At 47.7% G+C, this 13,932-nt stretch overlaps 1 protein-coding gene across 2 annotated transcripts in view; it reads right to left on the bottom strand.

Annotated features, from left to right (window-relative positions):
• Positions 1-6,399, bottom strand: part of LOC105356347 (dachshund homolog 2) — a 103,609-nt gene extending 97,210 nt beyond the window's left edge. Inside the window, exon 1 of one of the 2 annotated variants that reach the window (XM_023965842.2) lies at positions 5,586-6,399. In XM_023965842.2, the coding sequence (XP_023821610.1) occupies positions 5,586-6,187 (602 nt within the window). In that variant the 5' untranslated portion in view covers positions 6,188-6,399. The remainder of the gene's footprint in view (positions 1-5,585) is intronic. The other variant, XM_023965843.2, reaches the window with a different exon arrangement.
• Between the last annotated feature and the right edge of the window lie 7,533 nt (positions 6,400-13,932).

Genomic DNA, 13,932 nt, shown 5'->3' with positions numbered 1-13,932 from the left:
AGCCTTCGACTGTCTTAAAGATGGACACCATTTTCTAGTTTGTTTAGTGTCATCATAGACTCTCAAAGGTGTCCAAAGGTGCCTGAAAGGCCGTCAAAAGTGTATCAAGGGTGTCTCAAAGATGTCCCAAAAGTGTCTTAAAAGGCCTCTCAAGGCCTGTCAAAGGTGTCTCAAAGACATCTCAAAGGTGTCCCAAAAGTCTCTGAAAGACCGTCAAAAATGTTTCAAGTGGGTCTCCGACATGTCCTAAAAGTGTCTTAACGACATGTCAAAGATGTCTCAAATGTTTCACAAAAGGTGTCTCAAAGGCATCTCAAAAAAGTCTCAAAGACGTCTCAAACGTTCCACCAAGATGTCTCAAAACACTCCGTTTCTGGACCCGTGAAACTAAATTTTGACTGACTGGAGACAAAACGAAGAATTTGACATTTTGGGACAGACCTGTCCAGGATGAGCCGCGTCTTCACTCAACGGCATACGGGATAGGCTCCAGCAACCACGTGACTGCGAAAGGGATTCAGCGGGTTTGGAAGGTAAACGGGTGGACGTTTGGGTGCCATCTAAATATTCATCAGCCTCTGATGCATATTTGGCTCAAATGTGATCCGTCCGACCTTCTTGTTCGTGGCGGATGTTCGTCGTTGCATTTTGAAGGGTTTACAACCGTCAACCACTAATTCTACTGTTAGCATAAAAACAAACCACTGACAGCAGAAAAATGAACAAATCACAGCTTAAACATTGACTAAAAATGAACAAGTGCTCCTCTCTCCGCTGGCCTTTCTCTCTTTTCCCTTCTTTTGAAAAAAAGAAAATATTCTTTCTTTGTGAAGTTTTTGTTTCACAGAAACTAAACGAGCCTCTCTTTGGCATCTGCAGCCTTTGTGAAACATTATCTATTCCTCAACACACACTGGTGATGCTCCCCCCCCACACACACACACACACACAGTGGACCGGCTCTTTTCCATGGTGACAGAGGGTCATATTTCTTGCTTTGATCTTCACCTCTCCCTCCGTCTCTGTGATCCTGAGAGAGCGAGCATGTCTTCCCTCTGTCTCTCGTCCCGGCCGGATGGCGGGACGGTTTAGTGAAGCATGAAACCGCCTGGCCGGCCCCCGAGAGTCACAAACACGCAGCCGGATAGACACCCAGTTAAACGCTGAACTGAAGGCGGGCGGGGAAGAACCTGCGAGGAGGCGACGCCATCGCCGCCGTTCTCACTACATCAGCGGATTCTGACCCCGACAGTAAAAATCCTCCCTTAAACATTTCAGAAAGTCCCCTTTGTTGGGGATTACAGACTAAGGTTTGGGTCTACACTGTAAAACCGTCACCGAAAAGGCCTTAACTGTAAAAAAAAAAAACAACAAACGCTCAAAAACACATTTTAAAAACACAAAATCAATTCAAGAAATTGATTTTTTATTGTTTTTAGTAAAAGTAAAAGTTTTCTAAAGTATTTTTCTGGATCAAAACAGCTTTTTTTGGTCATATTTCAGACTTTTTTGTAAATTAAACATTTAGTCTTTCTTTTAGTTTAAGCAATTTAAGTAATAACAGTATAAAAATTGGTTTTAAATGGTTTAAGAAAACCAATAATGAATACTTTAAAAATCTTTCATTGCATTCTAATGGTCAATTAAACATGACTTTATTATTATTTATATGTTTATAGTAAAATATCAAGATCTGATTAAATTATGTCACTTTTTGCCGTATGAAACCATCTGAAATAAAGTTATTGTAATGTTTTTAAGGAACTTGACTTATGTTTTACGAATACGCTTTAAAAAATAAACTCTGTTTTTGTTGTTTTATAATCAACCTCAATCGAATTTTCTTGATTTTGGTTAAACTCAGACATGAAACCTGAGAGTCACTGGAATCAACATAACATTCAGAAGAGATGGGGGGGGGGGGGTTGATTGAATTTGATTTCTTTGCAAAGAAACAAACATTTTATGATCAACATTCATTGTTGATTTTGGGTAAAAATAAACATTTGAGCAAAACTCCGCCATGAAATCTGGAATTTTCTAGAATAAAAGAAAAAAAATTCAGGCTTAGTTTGCAAAGAACCAGAAAAGTAAATTAGGTTCTAATTGCTATATTTTTGCCTTATGAAACAATCTGGAATAGATTTAATTTAATTATCCAAAATGATTTGTTTTGCTTTCTTTGCAAAGAAACTTAACAAAAACGGTATCTGTGTTTTTTGAAATAATCTGAAACAGATTTATTGTATTTAATGACTTTTTGTTTGATTTGTTTTGCTTTCTTGGTAAAGAAAGTTTTCAAACAAAACACGTGAAGCTAAACTTGAACAGAAAACCTGAACTTTGCTGGGAAAAAAGCAACAAAACTCAGGCTTTTATTGTGAAAAACCTGCAAACATTTAAGACGTTAAAGTTCAGAAACAGAAATTTTCTTTCAAAAGACAGATTTTTCTTTTAACAGATGTTTGTACATTTTTTCTCTTCCTGGAGTGAAGAACATGAATCGATGATTTTAGTTTGCTTTATGAAAATCACAATTAGAATCTTTTTTTTATTCTAATTCCTTCTGCTGATGAATTCTGACGATGGATTTTCAGAAGGTAAAATCATTTCAATCTCTTTAAATGTCCAGAAGAAAAATTAAAAAAACTATTTGGAGCCAAACATTTGGTGAAGCGAGCAGACGAGGCGCGTCTGCCCCCCCCCCCCCCCCCCCCCCCCCCCCCCCCCCGGGCAGCGGACTGACCCCAGGTCCGGCCGCTGGGCGCTTTAACCTTTATCAATTACCCAACAGCACAAAGCGGTGCTGAGACGCACACGCCGCAGACACGCACGCCACCTGAAACAACACCAGCGGCAGATGTAACCAGAACCCCGGCGACAGCCGATAGCTCTGTTTGTGTGCTTCCTCCACCGCCGCCTCAGCCGCCAGGCACAACAACCCACCGCACTCGCACGCCGCTGGAAGAACCCGGCGTTCCACACGGCGGAGAACGTGCAGAGGCGCTTTAACAAACCTGGCGGGGGAGGGGGGGTAACAGCCTGTGGTGATAAGGAGAGCCCAGAATAACCCTCCGACATCAGCACCCTCCCTGCTGTCACTCACTATCGATTCCCCGAAACGGCGAGGTGACGGCGAAGCGGCAAACACGCCGCCTGACTCCACTGCAAGCACGGCCCTCCAAGGGACCACAAAACGCTCCCTCCAGTCCGGATTCACCAGAAAAACCTCTGATGTGACCATGTTCAGCAGAAAGTCTGAAACGTTTCGCTGACCCTTTGGGTCAGAACCACGAAGCCCCCCTGACTTCCACCAGCCGCCTGTTCTCCAGGATCCCTGTCCTCCCGACTGCGGATCAGAAAACACCCGATCCGGACGATCGGCAGCATTCCTGAAAACCAGGTACCGTGGGGAATCCGGAGAAGGTTGTCCAGTGATCCTGAGCGGGCGCCACAATGGCGGATTCCCATCCAGAAGCGTCTGCGGCTCCAGGTTGAGCTGAAATGTACGATCACACCGCGCGTTGACCACTTCCATCCAAAAGTGTATGTAAACGCGCATAGATACCAGCCACGTTGATTCGCGCTCAAGTCATCACTTTTAACGAAAAATCAACGTAAACGCACTTAAACCCATGTTTTTGGCTTTCGCCCCTCGCTACACACGTTTTAAAGAGATGCTGAACTTTGACCAATCAGGGACTCGTCCGGGTAGCTTCCCTTTCAAACCCTGGAAGAAAACTGCGCCGGAATTCTGTGACACTAAGTCTTTTATTTATCGGAATCGAGCTGTGAAAGGAACATTCGCCAGATTTCCGGGATCCGCTTCAACATTTCGCACCAAGACTTTTTCCGCTTTTCCAGCGGACGTGAGCTAGTATCGGGTAGCGACGGTCCAGAGTGAACACCGCTCTTCACCGCGCATTGCATGCCCGGTGTGAACGCAGCGTGACCTTTGAACTTTGTTTTGCTTCTGGATACATATTTCCTCACTGGAGGTCTTCAGAGAGACGACCCAATGAGAGGTTTGGGGTTCGGATCTGCACCAACCCAGCCGGCAGAGGACGGCCGGGTTGGTGCATGTCCAAACACGGGTGGACATGCTACAGGAGGCGCATACTTGAATAAACTTTTCCCAGACTCTGCAAAAGTGACCAAGTGAGACGTTTCTATGGCCATCGGCAGCTTAGGACTGACATCAAAGCCGTCGGTAAAACCGACTCCTCTGCCCCCGAACCCACCAGAGAGTCCGCTCTGAGGCTAAAAAACAACAACACAAAGACGAGGAGCGCACAACCCCGGAGGGGGCGCTCTGTGTGTGCCTTTAATTTCTCCTCTTTTCTTTTCCCAGTGAATGAAGTTGACCATTATAGAGGTGTAAGGGGGGGGTGCGTCCGCTGAGCGTTCAGCCACAAAAGCCCTCCCGCCGCCGTTTATTACCCCTGACGTGTACCAATGGGAGTGGGTTTCAAGAAGGGGGGGCAGAAACACACCTGTGGAGGGGGGGGGGGATCTTCTGCACCGTCTTTGGTCCTGCAGAGGGCAAAGGTCAAGGAGCATCGTCCTGAACTCCAAAGGAAGCCTTCATTTGAAAACTGAACCTCCACCCGGCCTCGGTTCCTGACACCATTCGGAGGACAAGAAGGGAAGCTGGAGCTCCATCCCCACTCAGCCCCCGCCGCCACTTCCAGTTATCTCGTTTTCTTTTCTTTTGGGGGGGGGGGGGGGGGGGGGGGTCCTAAAATAGGTTCTGCACGTCAACGACTGCAACTGCTAACATGCTGATAAGGAATAGTCCAAAGGCACCTGTCCCGTTCGCATGACCCAGAAGAACCAGAGGGCCCCCGAGCTCTGAGATCAAAGGAACTTCCTGTCTTCTCCAGGAAACGTTCGTTTTTAGGAAGTTTGTTTTTATTTTTCACAAAAATAAAGTTTGATGGTTTTTTTAGTTTGTTTGTTTTTTCCCACTTATAGAAGAAATAATTTAAGTTAAACGGAAAATGTTTGGACTGCACCACACGCACGCGCAGATTACCATCGTCCCTCGCTTCTCACTACCCGGTGGAAACGTCCTAAATATGCACAAACGCTTTTTCCATTACCCAAACTCCAAAGAAGGGGCCGTGAACGCAGCACGCCTGCACCTCCAACCTCTCTCACCTTGAGGTGCAGCTCATGGGCAAACACTGCGCTTATTTTAGCCAGTCAGTGAACGCACCACGCTCGTACCTTAAGGTGAGCGGTGACGGAGGCTGGATGCGGATCCGCATCACCTCCAATTTCCAGGTCCTGATCATGCGCAAACAACGTTTCCATCAACCAAACTTTGATAAAACAAAGGGCCGTGAACGCACCACGGCTCCAGCTGAACGTGAGCTATGACTCTGCATCCAGCCTCTGTCCCCTTGCTTTGGCTGTTTTCATCCATCAAACTCCACAACAAATACCATGAACGCACCACGTTTGCGCAAAAAGTGACCTTAACAGCAAATTCTGCCTTGAACGCAACAGAAGTAAAAGTTTGCGGGACCCAAAACTTTTCCCGATCTGCGGGGTTTCTGGGGGGGGGGGGGGGGGGGGCTCACCTGGCGCTCGTGCAGTCCTGGTACAGCGTCTCGAAGTCCTTCCTGGAGATCAGCTTGCAGCGGTTGACGCCTGGCTGGATGGCGCCGAGCCCGCGCAGCACGCGCACCTGCTCCACGGTGCACACCACCGGCGTGATGTCCAGCCGCTTCAGCTTGGTGTAGACGGTGTGCAGCCCCCCCACCAGGTGCTTCAGGAAGAGGTCGAACACCTGCGGCAGGCAGATCAGCTCCTGGCCGTCCACGCTGAAGCTGGCCACCTTCACGCCGTGCACCTCCACCAGCTTGCACTCGCTGCCCAGCCCCGCGCCGGACGGCGCGTGCACCAGGCTGGGGGGGCCGGGGGTCAGGGAGCCCAGCCCGCCGAGGGGTCCCAGCGCGGCCCCGCCGCCGCCGTTCCCCAGCGACGGCAGGAAGGCGCTGAGCATGCCGCCGGAGAGCCGCGGGGACGGAGAGAGCGCGTGGGAGTTTCCGTGCGCCGGGCTGGAGGTGCCGGTGGAGGCGGCGGAGGTGTGGAGCCCCTCCGGGGCGGAGCGGTAAAGCCCCACCGGGGTCGGGGCGCCCGAGCCCGGCGACAGGAGCGGCGGGGATCCGGGGAGCGACATGTGGGATGGAGAGAGAGCGCGCGCGCACTTTTCCCGCAGAACTCTCTTTACTGTGACTTTTCCGCTTCCTCCTCTCTTTCCTTCCTTCCTTCCGGCTGGGTTTCCGCCCGTCTTCCACTCGTCCCGCTTTCCGCGCAGAATCGGGCCCCGCGCTGCAGATCCGCGCGCGGACTGTCCGGTCTGTGCGTAAAACGAGACTGGATCAGACTCCAGGTCAGACCCCGCTCAAGCCCCGCCCCTCTGCGCGAGACGGACAGCGCGCGGGGCCAATCGGAGCAGCCCTCCGCATGTGATTGGTGGGGGGAGCGCTTCCATTGATGTGTTGAGCGGATCTCTTTCCCAAACTTTCTCCGGAGCTGCTCCTCTCTCAGGCGGGGAATTCCTCCTCCTCCTCCTCCTCCTCCTCCTCCTCCTCCTCGCTCCGGCCGCGGCTCACATGCGAGCTCTGGCGGCGGCTCGGTCGCATGAGCCCCCTTCCCTGACCTCCATCCAACGCTCCATCAAACATGAAGAAGTGACCAAAAAAAGAGGAGGTGAAGTGAAGAAGAGGAGGGTCTTCAGAAGAACAGAGTGAGGATCAGAGCAAAGAGAATTAGAAACGTGTGTGTTTAAGCAGGAAAATAGGATTGAGTGGTGTGGATTACAGGCAGATGGACTTTTATAATCCCATGTAATCTCATTACACTGAGAAACCCTGACTGAATGAAAGAGGGAGGGAAAAGAGAAGCCAAAGGAGAAAGGCTCCATAACGACTAAAATGAATCTGTCTGACACAAAGGACAGAATCTGGGTTTCTTTCAGTTTTTTAAAAGGATTTTTCCTGCCCCCAAAGTAAAAAAAAAATGAAAACGTACATTGGTAAATATTTAGTGGTGAGTGAGTGAAGCTTCGTGAAGCTGAAGCTTTGCTAACAGCTTCAAGGCTCAAAGCTTCAAGGTTTCCGCAACGGTGACCTCTGGTGGACAATTAAAGCCATAACAACCGCTATTTAGCAAATATTTAGTGGTGGGTAGAAGATGACGCAGGAGTGGATTTTTACTCCCATGCCATCCTGCTCACAGTAATCTGACTCCCACATCCGGTAATCGGACTCCCACTCCTGTCCCAGAAGAGTCTTTCATCCTTACGCTGTGTTCACGACGGAATGCGATTGGTGCAGACGTGCGATTCAATGTAGAGTCAATGGTGCAGAAGCAATCTGAGGTCCTGCGGCGCAATTTGAGCTGCGGGCGTGGCACCAAGGTTTGGCAGCAGCACGATTCAGGCGGCGTGCCGCAGCGTGGTTAAGAAATCTAAACTCTAGGTGTTGTTTTGGTGACTGTATTCCTGTCACTCATTTGTCTACTATGAAGCCTAATCATTTCGGTTTATTATTTTCCAACATCAAGTCATCCTTTGTTGTTTTGTTTTGTTCTTCACTTCCCTCTGGTTTCTGCCACCTGCCACCTTAATAAACATCTGAACTTAAAGTTTGACGCTGGGGGAAGTATGGTGCACTGGGGTTCTGTCCTCTATTCTCATCTACTTCTACCCTTCCTCTCTCCTCTATTCTTGATCATAACTTATCATTTAGTTCTCCATGGCTCTGTTTGGTGCAGTGCGATTCATGTACTGTCCCTCTTTCCTTCTCCCCTCCTGGGGAGTGGGAGTGCTTCCAGACTCCAGTTGGCTCATCCGTGCTCCTGTACCTGACCGTGTACCTCGTCTCTGCTCTTACACCTGGCTGTGGATTCTGCCTCCGGCTCGTCTCGTGCCCCGGCCGTCCCCCCAACTTCTTCTGGATGAAGCTCGTCTGTTGGACTTTAAATATGCAGTTGTAGAAGTAGATAAGTTAATTCTACTCTATGGGTTCTGGTAAATCCCCTGTCCATCCTGGGGGAGGATCCCTCCTTCATGTGGACACCCCTACGGTTTCTTCTTTATTTCTGGAATCCTTTTTTTTTTTTTTTAGGAGTTTTTCCTTACCGCGAAGGGGGGTCTAAGGGCAGGGATGTCCAATTTAGTCTGTTTAGTTATTTCAGTTTAGAACTTTCCCATTGAATTCTATGCATTCATGATCCTTAGGATCTTACGTTTATTTTACAATTTCCGGTACGAAGCCCATTGAGATGACTGTTCTTGTGATTTTGGGCTATATAAATAAAATTGAACTGTGAACTTAAACCCCCTGGTTATAAATTTTTCTTGTTGTTACTCCATTTTCTCCCCCCTCCCTGAAGAGGGATGTGACACTACAATCTTGTCCCCAGTGTCCTGGAACTACGTTCCAACCTCCCTCTGAAAGGCCCGTTCAAGCAGCCAGTTTCAATGAGAACTCTTTGCAAATGCGCACAAATACGCGTTGCGTTCACCTGTAGCTATGCAATTCTTGGGCTCTACATGTAAAACACGCCACGTCCATTGTTGCCACTAAAACCAGGTCAAAGTTTGACCAATCAGGGACTTGAATTTGGTAAACCCAAACACGATGACGAGCTTGACAACGTTTGTTTTTTAAACCGAGATAAACCAAGGCCGCTCTCCTGACATGATGGAGATCCATATTCGCCATTGCAAGGACGCTAGAAAGGAACTGTGTCCGTTTGGCGCCCGATTTGTGAGATTTGCCCCACTTTGACATTTTGCACCAAGCCTCTTCCAACTGTAAGTGGCGGAGAATGGACAGTGGAAAAAGAACAAGAAGAAGTAGCCCCTCCCTGCTTGTCCAGTGTGAACTCCATTGGCTGACCATTGGCGTCAAATACCCAGTGTGTACTTAGCTTTAGACGGTTCTTTGGTCTAGTCTGCGACTGATAAACACTGTTGTGTCCTGGTGTAAATAATCTGCCGGCAAATCTTTCCTCAAACTTAATTTTTTTCTGTTCAAGTAAATAGAAAAGTCTTATTTTGAGAAAATGTTTTTTTATTTATTTAAATGTTTTCTGGAGTTTGTGTGGAGGTGATTGTTTTAGTTTGCATGAACAAAATGTCAACAGTTGACTAAGATTCAGACGTGCGATTCAAAAACAGAGGAGGTTTTGTTCATTAATGTAACTTAGACGGAGCAGGAAGTTAAAAATATAAACATTTTTTGAATGTACAAAGAGGAAGACGTGAAGGAGAAAAGACACAGAGAAGCCAAAAGTGGAGACAGAGACAGAGTCAGGTGGTTATCATTGTTCTCTCAGGACTAATAACAATCAAACCGAAGCTGGACCAGAGAAAGACAGAGAGAGATGAGCTCTTAGCGGAGGTGAATCTCTCTCTATGGGGATATAATGACCAATATGAACTTGGAGCTGGACCTCCACTGACGGAAGGCGGGAAAAGGAGGAAGAGGAGGCCGAAATGGAGACACGAGGAAGGAAAGATGAGTAACCGGACAGAATGGAAAAGGTGACGAGAGAGAGGGGGGATGACATCAAAGTGGAAAAGCTTGTCCGCTAAATGCTGGTAATCCACAGAGACGGAAGCAGAAAACAGACTGATTTTCCTTTTCTTAGACGATTAGCTGAAGTTCAGTCGCTAAACTGAGCGAGGGTTGGCGTAAAAAGTCAACCAAATGTCCATTAGCTGGACTCCACTGTTGTTTGTCAAAATATTTTGGTGCAACCGACTGGTAGAAGGGTTTATCTGGAGTCTAAGACTATTCTTGCAAAAGTTCTGCTTTTTTGTGTCTCCTGAATCCACAGAGGTGAAGAACGAGCTGAACAGATCATGAGCTGTGAGCTGCCAACAGGGAAATGTGAAGAGGAGTGGCCCGACAACCCTCCTCAAAGGTACGGGACATGAAGAAGAGCGGCCTGACAACCCTCCTCAAAGGCAAGGGAAGTGAAGAGAAGCCACCCGACAACCCTCCTCAAAGGCAAGGGACATGAAGAAAAGCGGCCCGACAACCCTCCTCAAAGGCAAGGGAAGTGAAGAGAAGCGGCCCGACAACCCTCCTCAAAGGCAAGGGCCATGAAGAAGAGCGGCCCGACAACCCTCCTCAAAGGCAAGGGACATGATGAAGAGCGGCCCGACAACCCTCCTCAAAGGCAAGGGAAATGAAGAAGAGCGGCCCGACAACCCTCCTCAAAGGCAAGGGAAGTGAAGAGAAGCGGCCCGACAACCCTCCTCAAAGGCAAGGGACATGAAGAAGAGCGGCCCGACAACCCTCCTCAAAGGCAAGGGACATGATGAAGAGCAGCCCGACAACCTTCCTCAAAGGCAAGGGAAATGAAGAAGAGCGGCCCGACAACCCTCCTCAAAGGCAAGGGAAGTGAAGAGAAGCGGCCCGAAAACCCTCCTCAAAGGCAAGGGACATGAAGAAAAGCGGCCCGACAACCCTCCTCAAAGGCAAGGGACATGAAGAAGAGCGGCCCGACAACCCTCCTCAAAGGCAAAGGACATGATGAAGAGCGGCCCGACAACCCTCCTCAAAGGCAAGGGAAATGAAGAAGAGCGGCCCGACAACCCTCCTCAAAGGCAAGGGAAATGAAGAAGAGCGGCCCGACAACCCTCCTCAAAGGCAAGGGAAATGAAGAAGAGCGGCCCGACAACCCTCTTCAAAGGCAAGGGAAATGAAGAAGAGCGGCCCGACAACCCTCCTCAAAGGCAAGGGAAATGAAGAAGAGCGGCCCGACAACCCTCCTCAAAGGCAAGGGACATGAAGAAGAGCGGCCCGACAACCCTCCTCAAAGGCAAGGGAAATGAAGAGAAGCGGCTCTGGCAATCCTCCTCGGGAACAGGCAGTAGAACCGCTTGACGTGGACAGCATTACGTCAGCAGGAATGCAAGGGAAACCTCCATGTGGCATGTTGTGATGTGGAACTGCCACGGCTGCGTACAGGTTAGTTAGGTGACAGGAAATGAAGGGGAAGGACGCACAACTTCATAATTTCCCTCAAAGAGTAACAACATCATGGTTGTGTCAGAATTCCTTCACTAATCACTATATAGTGCGTTCGTCATTTTGCAGTGCTGTCCGAATCTACAATTCCAAAATCGAGTGGCTTAGAAATTTCCCAGAAGTCTCTGCAAAAAACCAGTGTGCATCAATGCTCACTGGATTAGCAAATATAGACCACAATGCATTGCATTTTTGAACAATTTTTGCCAAAAAATAAATGGGTCAAATGCATAAAGGAATTTATTTGAATTGATAAATACTTCAAGCTGCTATGAGATTAGTTTAGCACATTTAATCCTTGTGCTATCTTGTGGGGTCAATCACTGCACCATAGACGGCTGTGACCTCCAATCATAAGATTGCGGGTTCGATTCCCACCTTCCCCGTCCATCTGTCGAAGTGTCCTTGGGCAAGTCACTGAACCCCACCTTGCCTCTGGTGGTAGGATGGCGCCAGTGTTTGGCAGCGGAGCCGCCACCAGTGTGTGAATGTGTGTGTGTGAATGGGTCTGACTGTAAAGCATTCACCATCTTCAATACTTGTTCTGGGTCATGCGGGTCACTGAGGCCTAATAACAATGAAATGTTTAAGGGGGCTTTGGTCATTGGACAAAAGTAACAGGACATGAGGCCGGGGAACGGAGAAAAACGATAAAAATGCTAAAATGGCTGACTTTAGAGGTGGGTATTTGTGTCTTTTTATCTACTTTTCTTTGACTTGACTTTGTGTTGCAAACATGAATGAGATGGAGCTGCAGGCTGGATGGATGTCCTCCAATCTGGGTCTAACTCACCGCTGTGGCGTTGGAGCCATCACTCCAGGCCGTCAGGATCTCTTAGCGTTTATTTATACAAGCTTAAAGTCAGACCATCCATCTCACGCACAACAGCCCACAGCTTTCATTACAATTCCTGTATAAATGTGAGCTGCAGATGACACTGTGTGCATGTTCGCAACTTTGTGTTGATTTAACAGTAAGTCTTTGGTGGCACTTGTGTGTGTGTTTATGTGTGTGTGTGTGTATGTGTGTGTTTTCTCATCATCACGGACTGAACCTCCAGCGATGATGTTGTTTAGTTAAGTTGTGTTCTTTAATAATCTAATTCAACAACACAATTACCAAGTGTCAAACTGCAGAGCAATCATCTGGAGGCTGCCTGAAATGACAGCAAAGCTTTGTTTTCACTCAAGCCACTTTAGTTTTTTAACAATCATCAGCTAAATTAAAAGTCTGGACACCACAAAGATTCCGAAAGAATCCGCTCCTGTTTCACGCTCACATGACTTGGAAAATAGATTTGTCGATAGCGAAAGCAGGCAAAAGCAGTTTTTTGCTGAATTTGTTGATTGGATATTTACGCCTTTGAATGCAAAAAAGAGTGTCTTCATTACAGAATTTGTACATTCTTCCTGAATGCTCCAGAATACCTGCAAAGTTTGGAAATGTGATCAACTTCGTTCACAATAACATTCCTGTTTCGGCCGCAAGATTGGTAGTTACATTAGCAAAAGCCATACTTATCATAAAAATAAAGAAAATATTGATTTGTTTGCAGCCGATCAACTACCTCCTCACCTCCGGATTGAAGCATGTTTGAAAACCAAATGAAGTTTAGCCAGGTGTCAGGTGTTGGGGTCGCCCTCGCACACCTGCCTGAGGATCGGGTCACACGCACCTGTTCTACATCTAATCAGACGACCTTTATCAGTCCATCACGCCCTCCAGCCATCGTCAATTCGTCTGCTTCTCTATGGGAGATTACATCCATCTCTGCTGGTTGAAGCCAAGCAAAGCCGAGCTAAGCCTCTTTAAGCTGGATCAAGCCAAGCCAAGCCCGTTAAGTCAAGCCTCTTCAAGCTGGATCAAGCCAACCCAAACCAAACCACATTAAGCCAAGTCACTTGAAGCCAAGCCTGGTCTACTCAAGTACCATCAAACCAAACCAAACCACGTATGATCCTTCTGCATTCTTCCCCTCTACGCCCTCAAAGAACTACTCTGGACCTGCTGCCCATCTGCCAGTTGCCACTTCACCTGATAAGTCATCCACATTTCTACGTTCAATAAACTACCCTACTTCTAACCATATCCCTGTCCCGGTCCAGCTTATTCAATTACAACCAGGTACCAAATCCCAAATGTGTCGTATCAAAAAATGTTGGATTTCCACCGTGACAACATACCTTGGGTGTATACGGACGGCCGGATGGAGGGACGGACAGACAGACAACATACCTTCTGTTGAAATGTTATCTACTTTTTTTAAACTGGTCACAGACAGAGACGTCCTTTGGATTAGTGGATGTCAATCAAACTTCTCAGCTCTACAACTACCTGACTGGGCGTGCTCAGATCCTAAATATGAAGCTGAGCAGTCGACTTCTATTTGAAAGACTGCAGGTTTGGTTCTCGCCTTCCCCACCCATGTGCCAAAGCGTCTTTTGAGCAACACACTTGAACCCACATCGCTCCTGGTGGTTATAGGTTGGCGCCAATGTTCGGCCGCCATCAGTGTGTGAATATGTGTGTGTGGATTGGAACTGTGACTGTAAAACACTGGACCTTCAAGGTAGAAGGGTGCCACACTCCACTTACCGTTTATTCGATCCCCTGTTGGCCGTTCATCACAACTTTATGTCATTGGAACTTTTTTTATGCATTTATACTGCACATTTGAAGCCTATGGGTCTGATTGATAAATATCAGACCTAATCTGATGGCAAGATACTCACAGTTTGTTTTCCGGTATCAACATCATCTGAAGGTTCCAAGACCCCCAACGATGTTCATTTGGTTCTTGAAAATTTTGCTGAGCAAGCGGATTTCCACTGTACCAGCTTCACAAAGTCAGTGGGTTTTGGTTGAACCTTTGAT

This window comes from Oryzias latipes, chromosome 18 (genome assembly GCF_053564925.1).
Source record: "Oryzias latipes strain Hd-rR chromosome 18, Olatipes_Hd-rR_3.1".
Classification (NCBI taxonomy): Eukaryota; Metazoa; Chordata; class Actinopteri; order Beloniformes; family Adrianichthyidae; genus Oryzias; species Oryzias latipes.
This window is presented reverse-complemented; position numbering and strand designations above follow the sequence as displayed.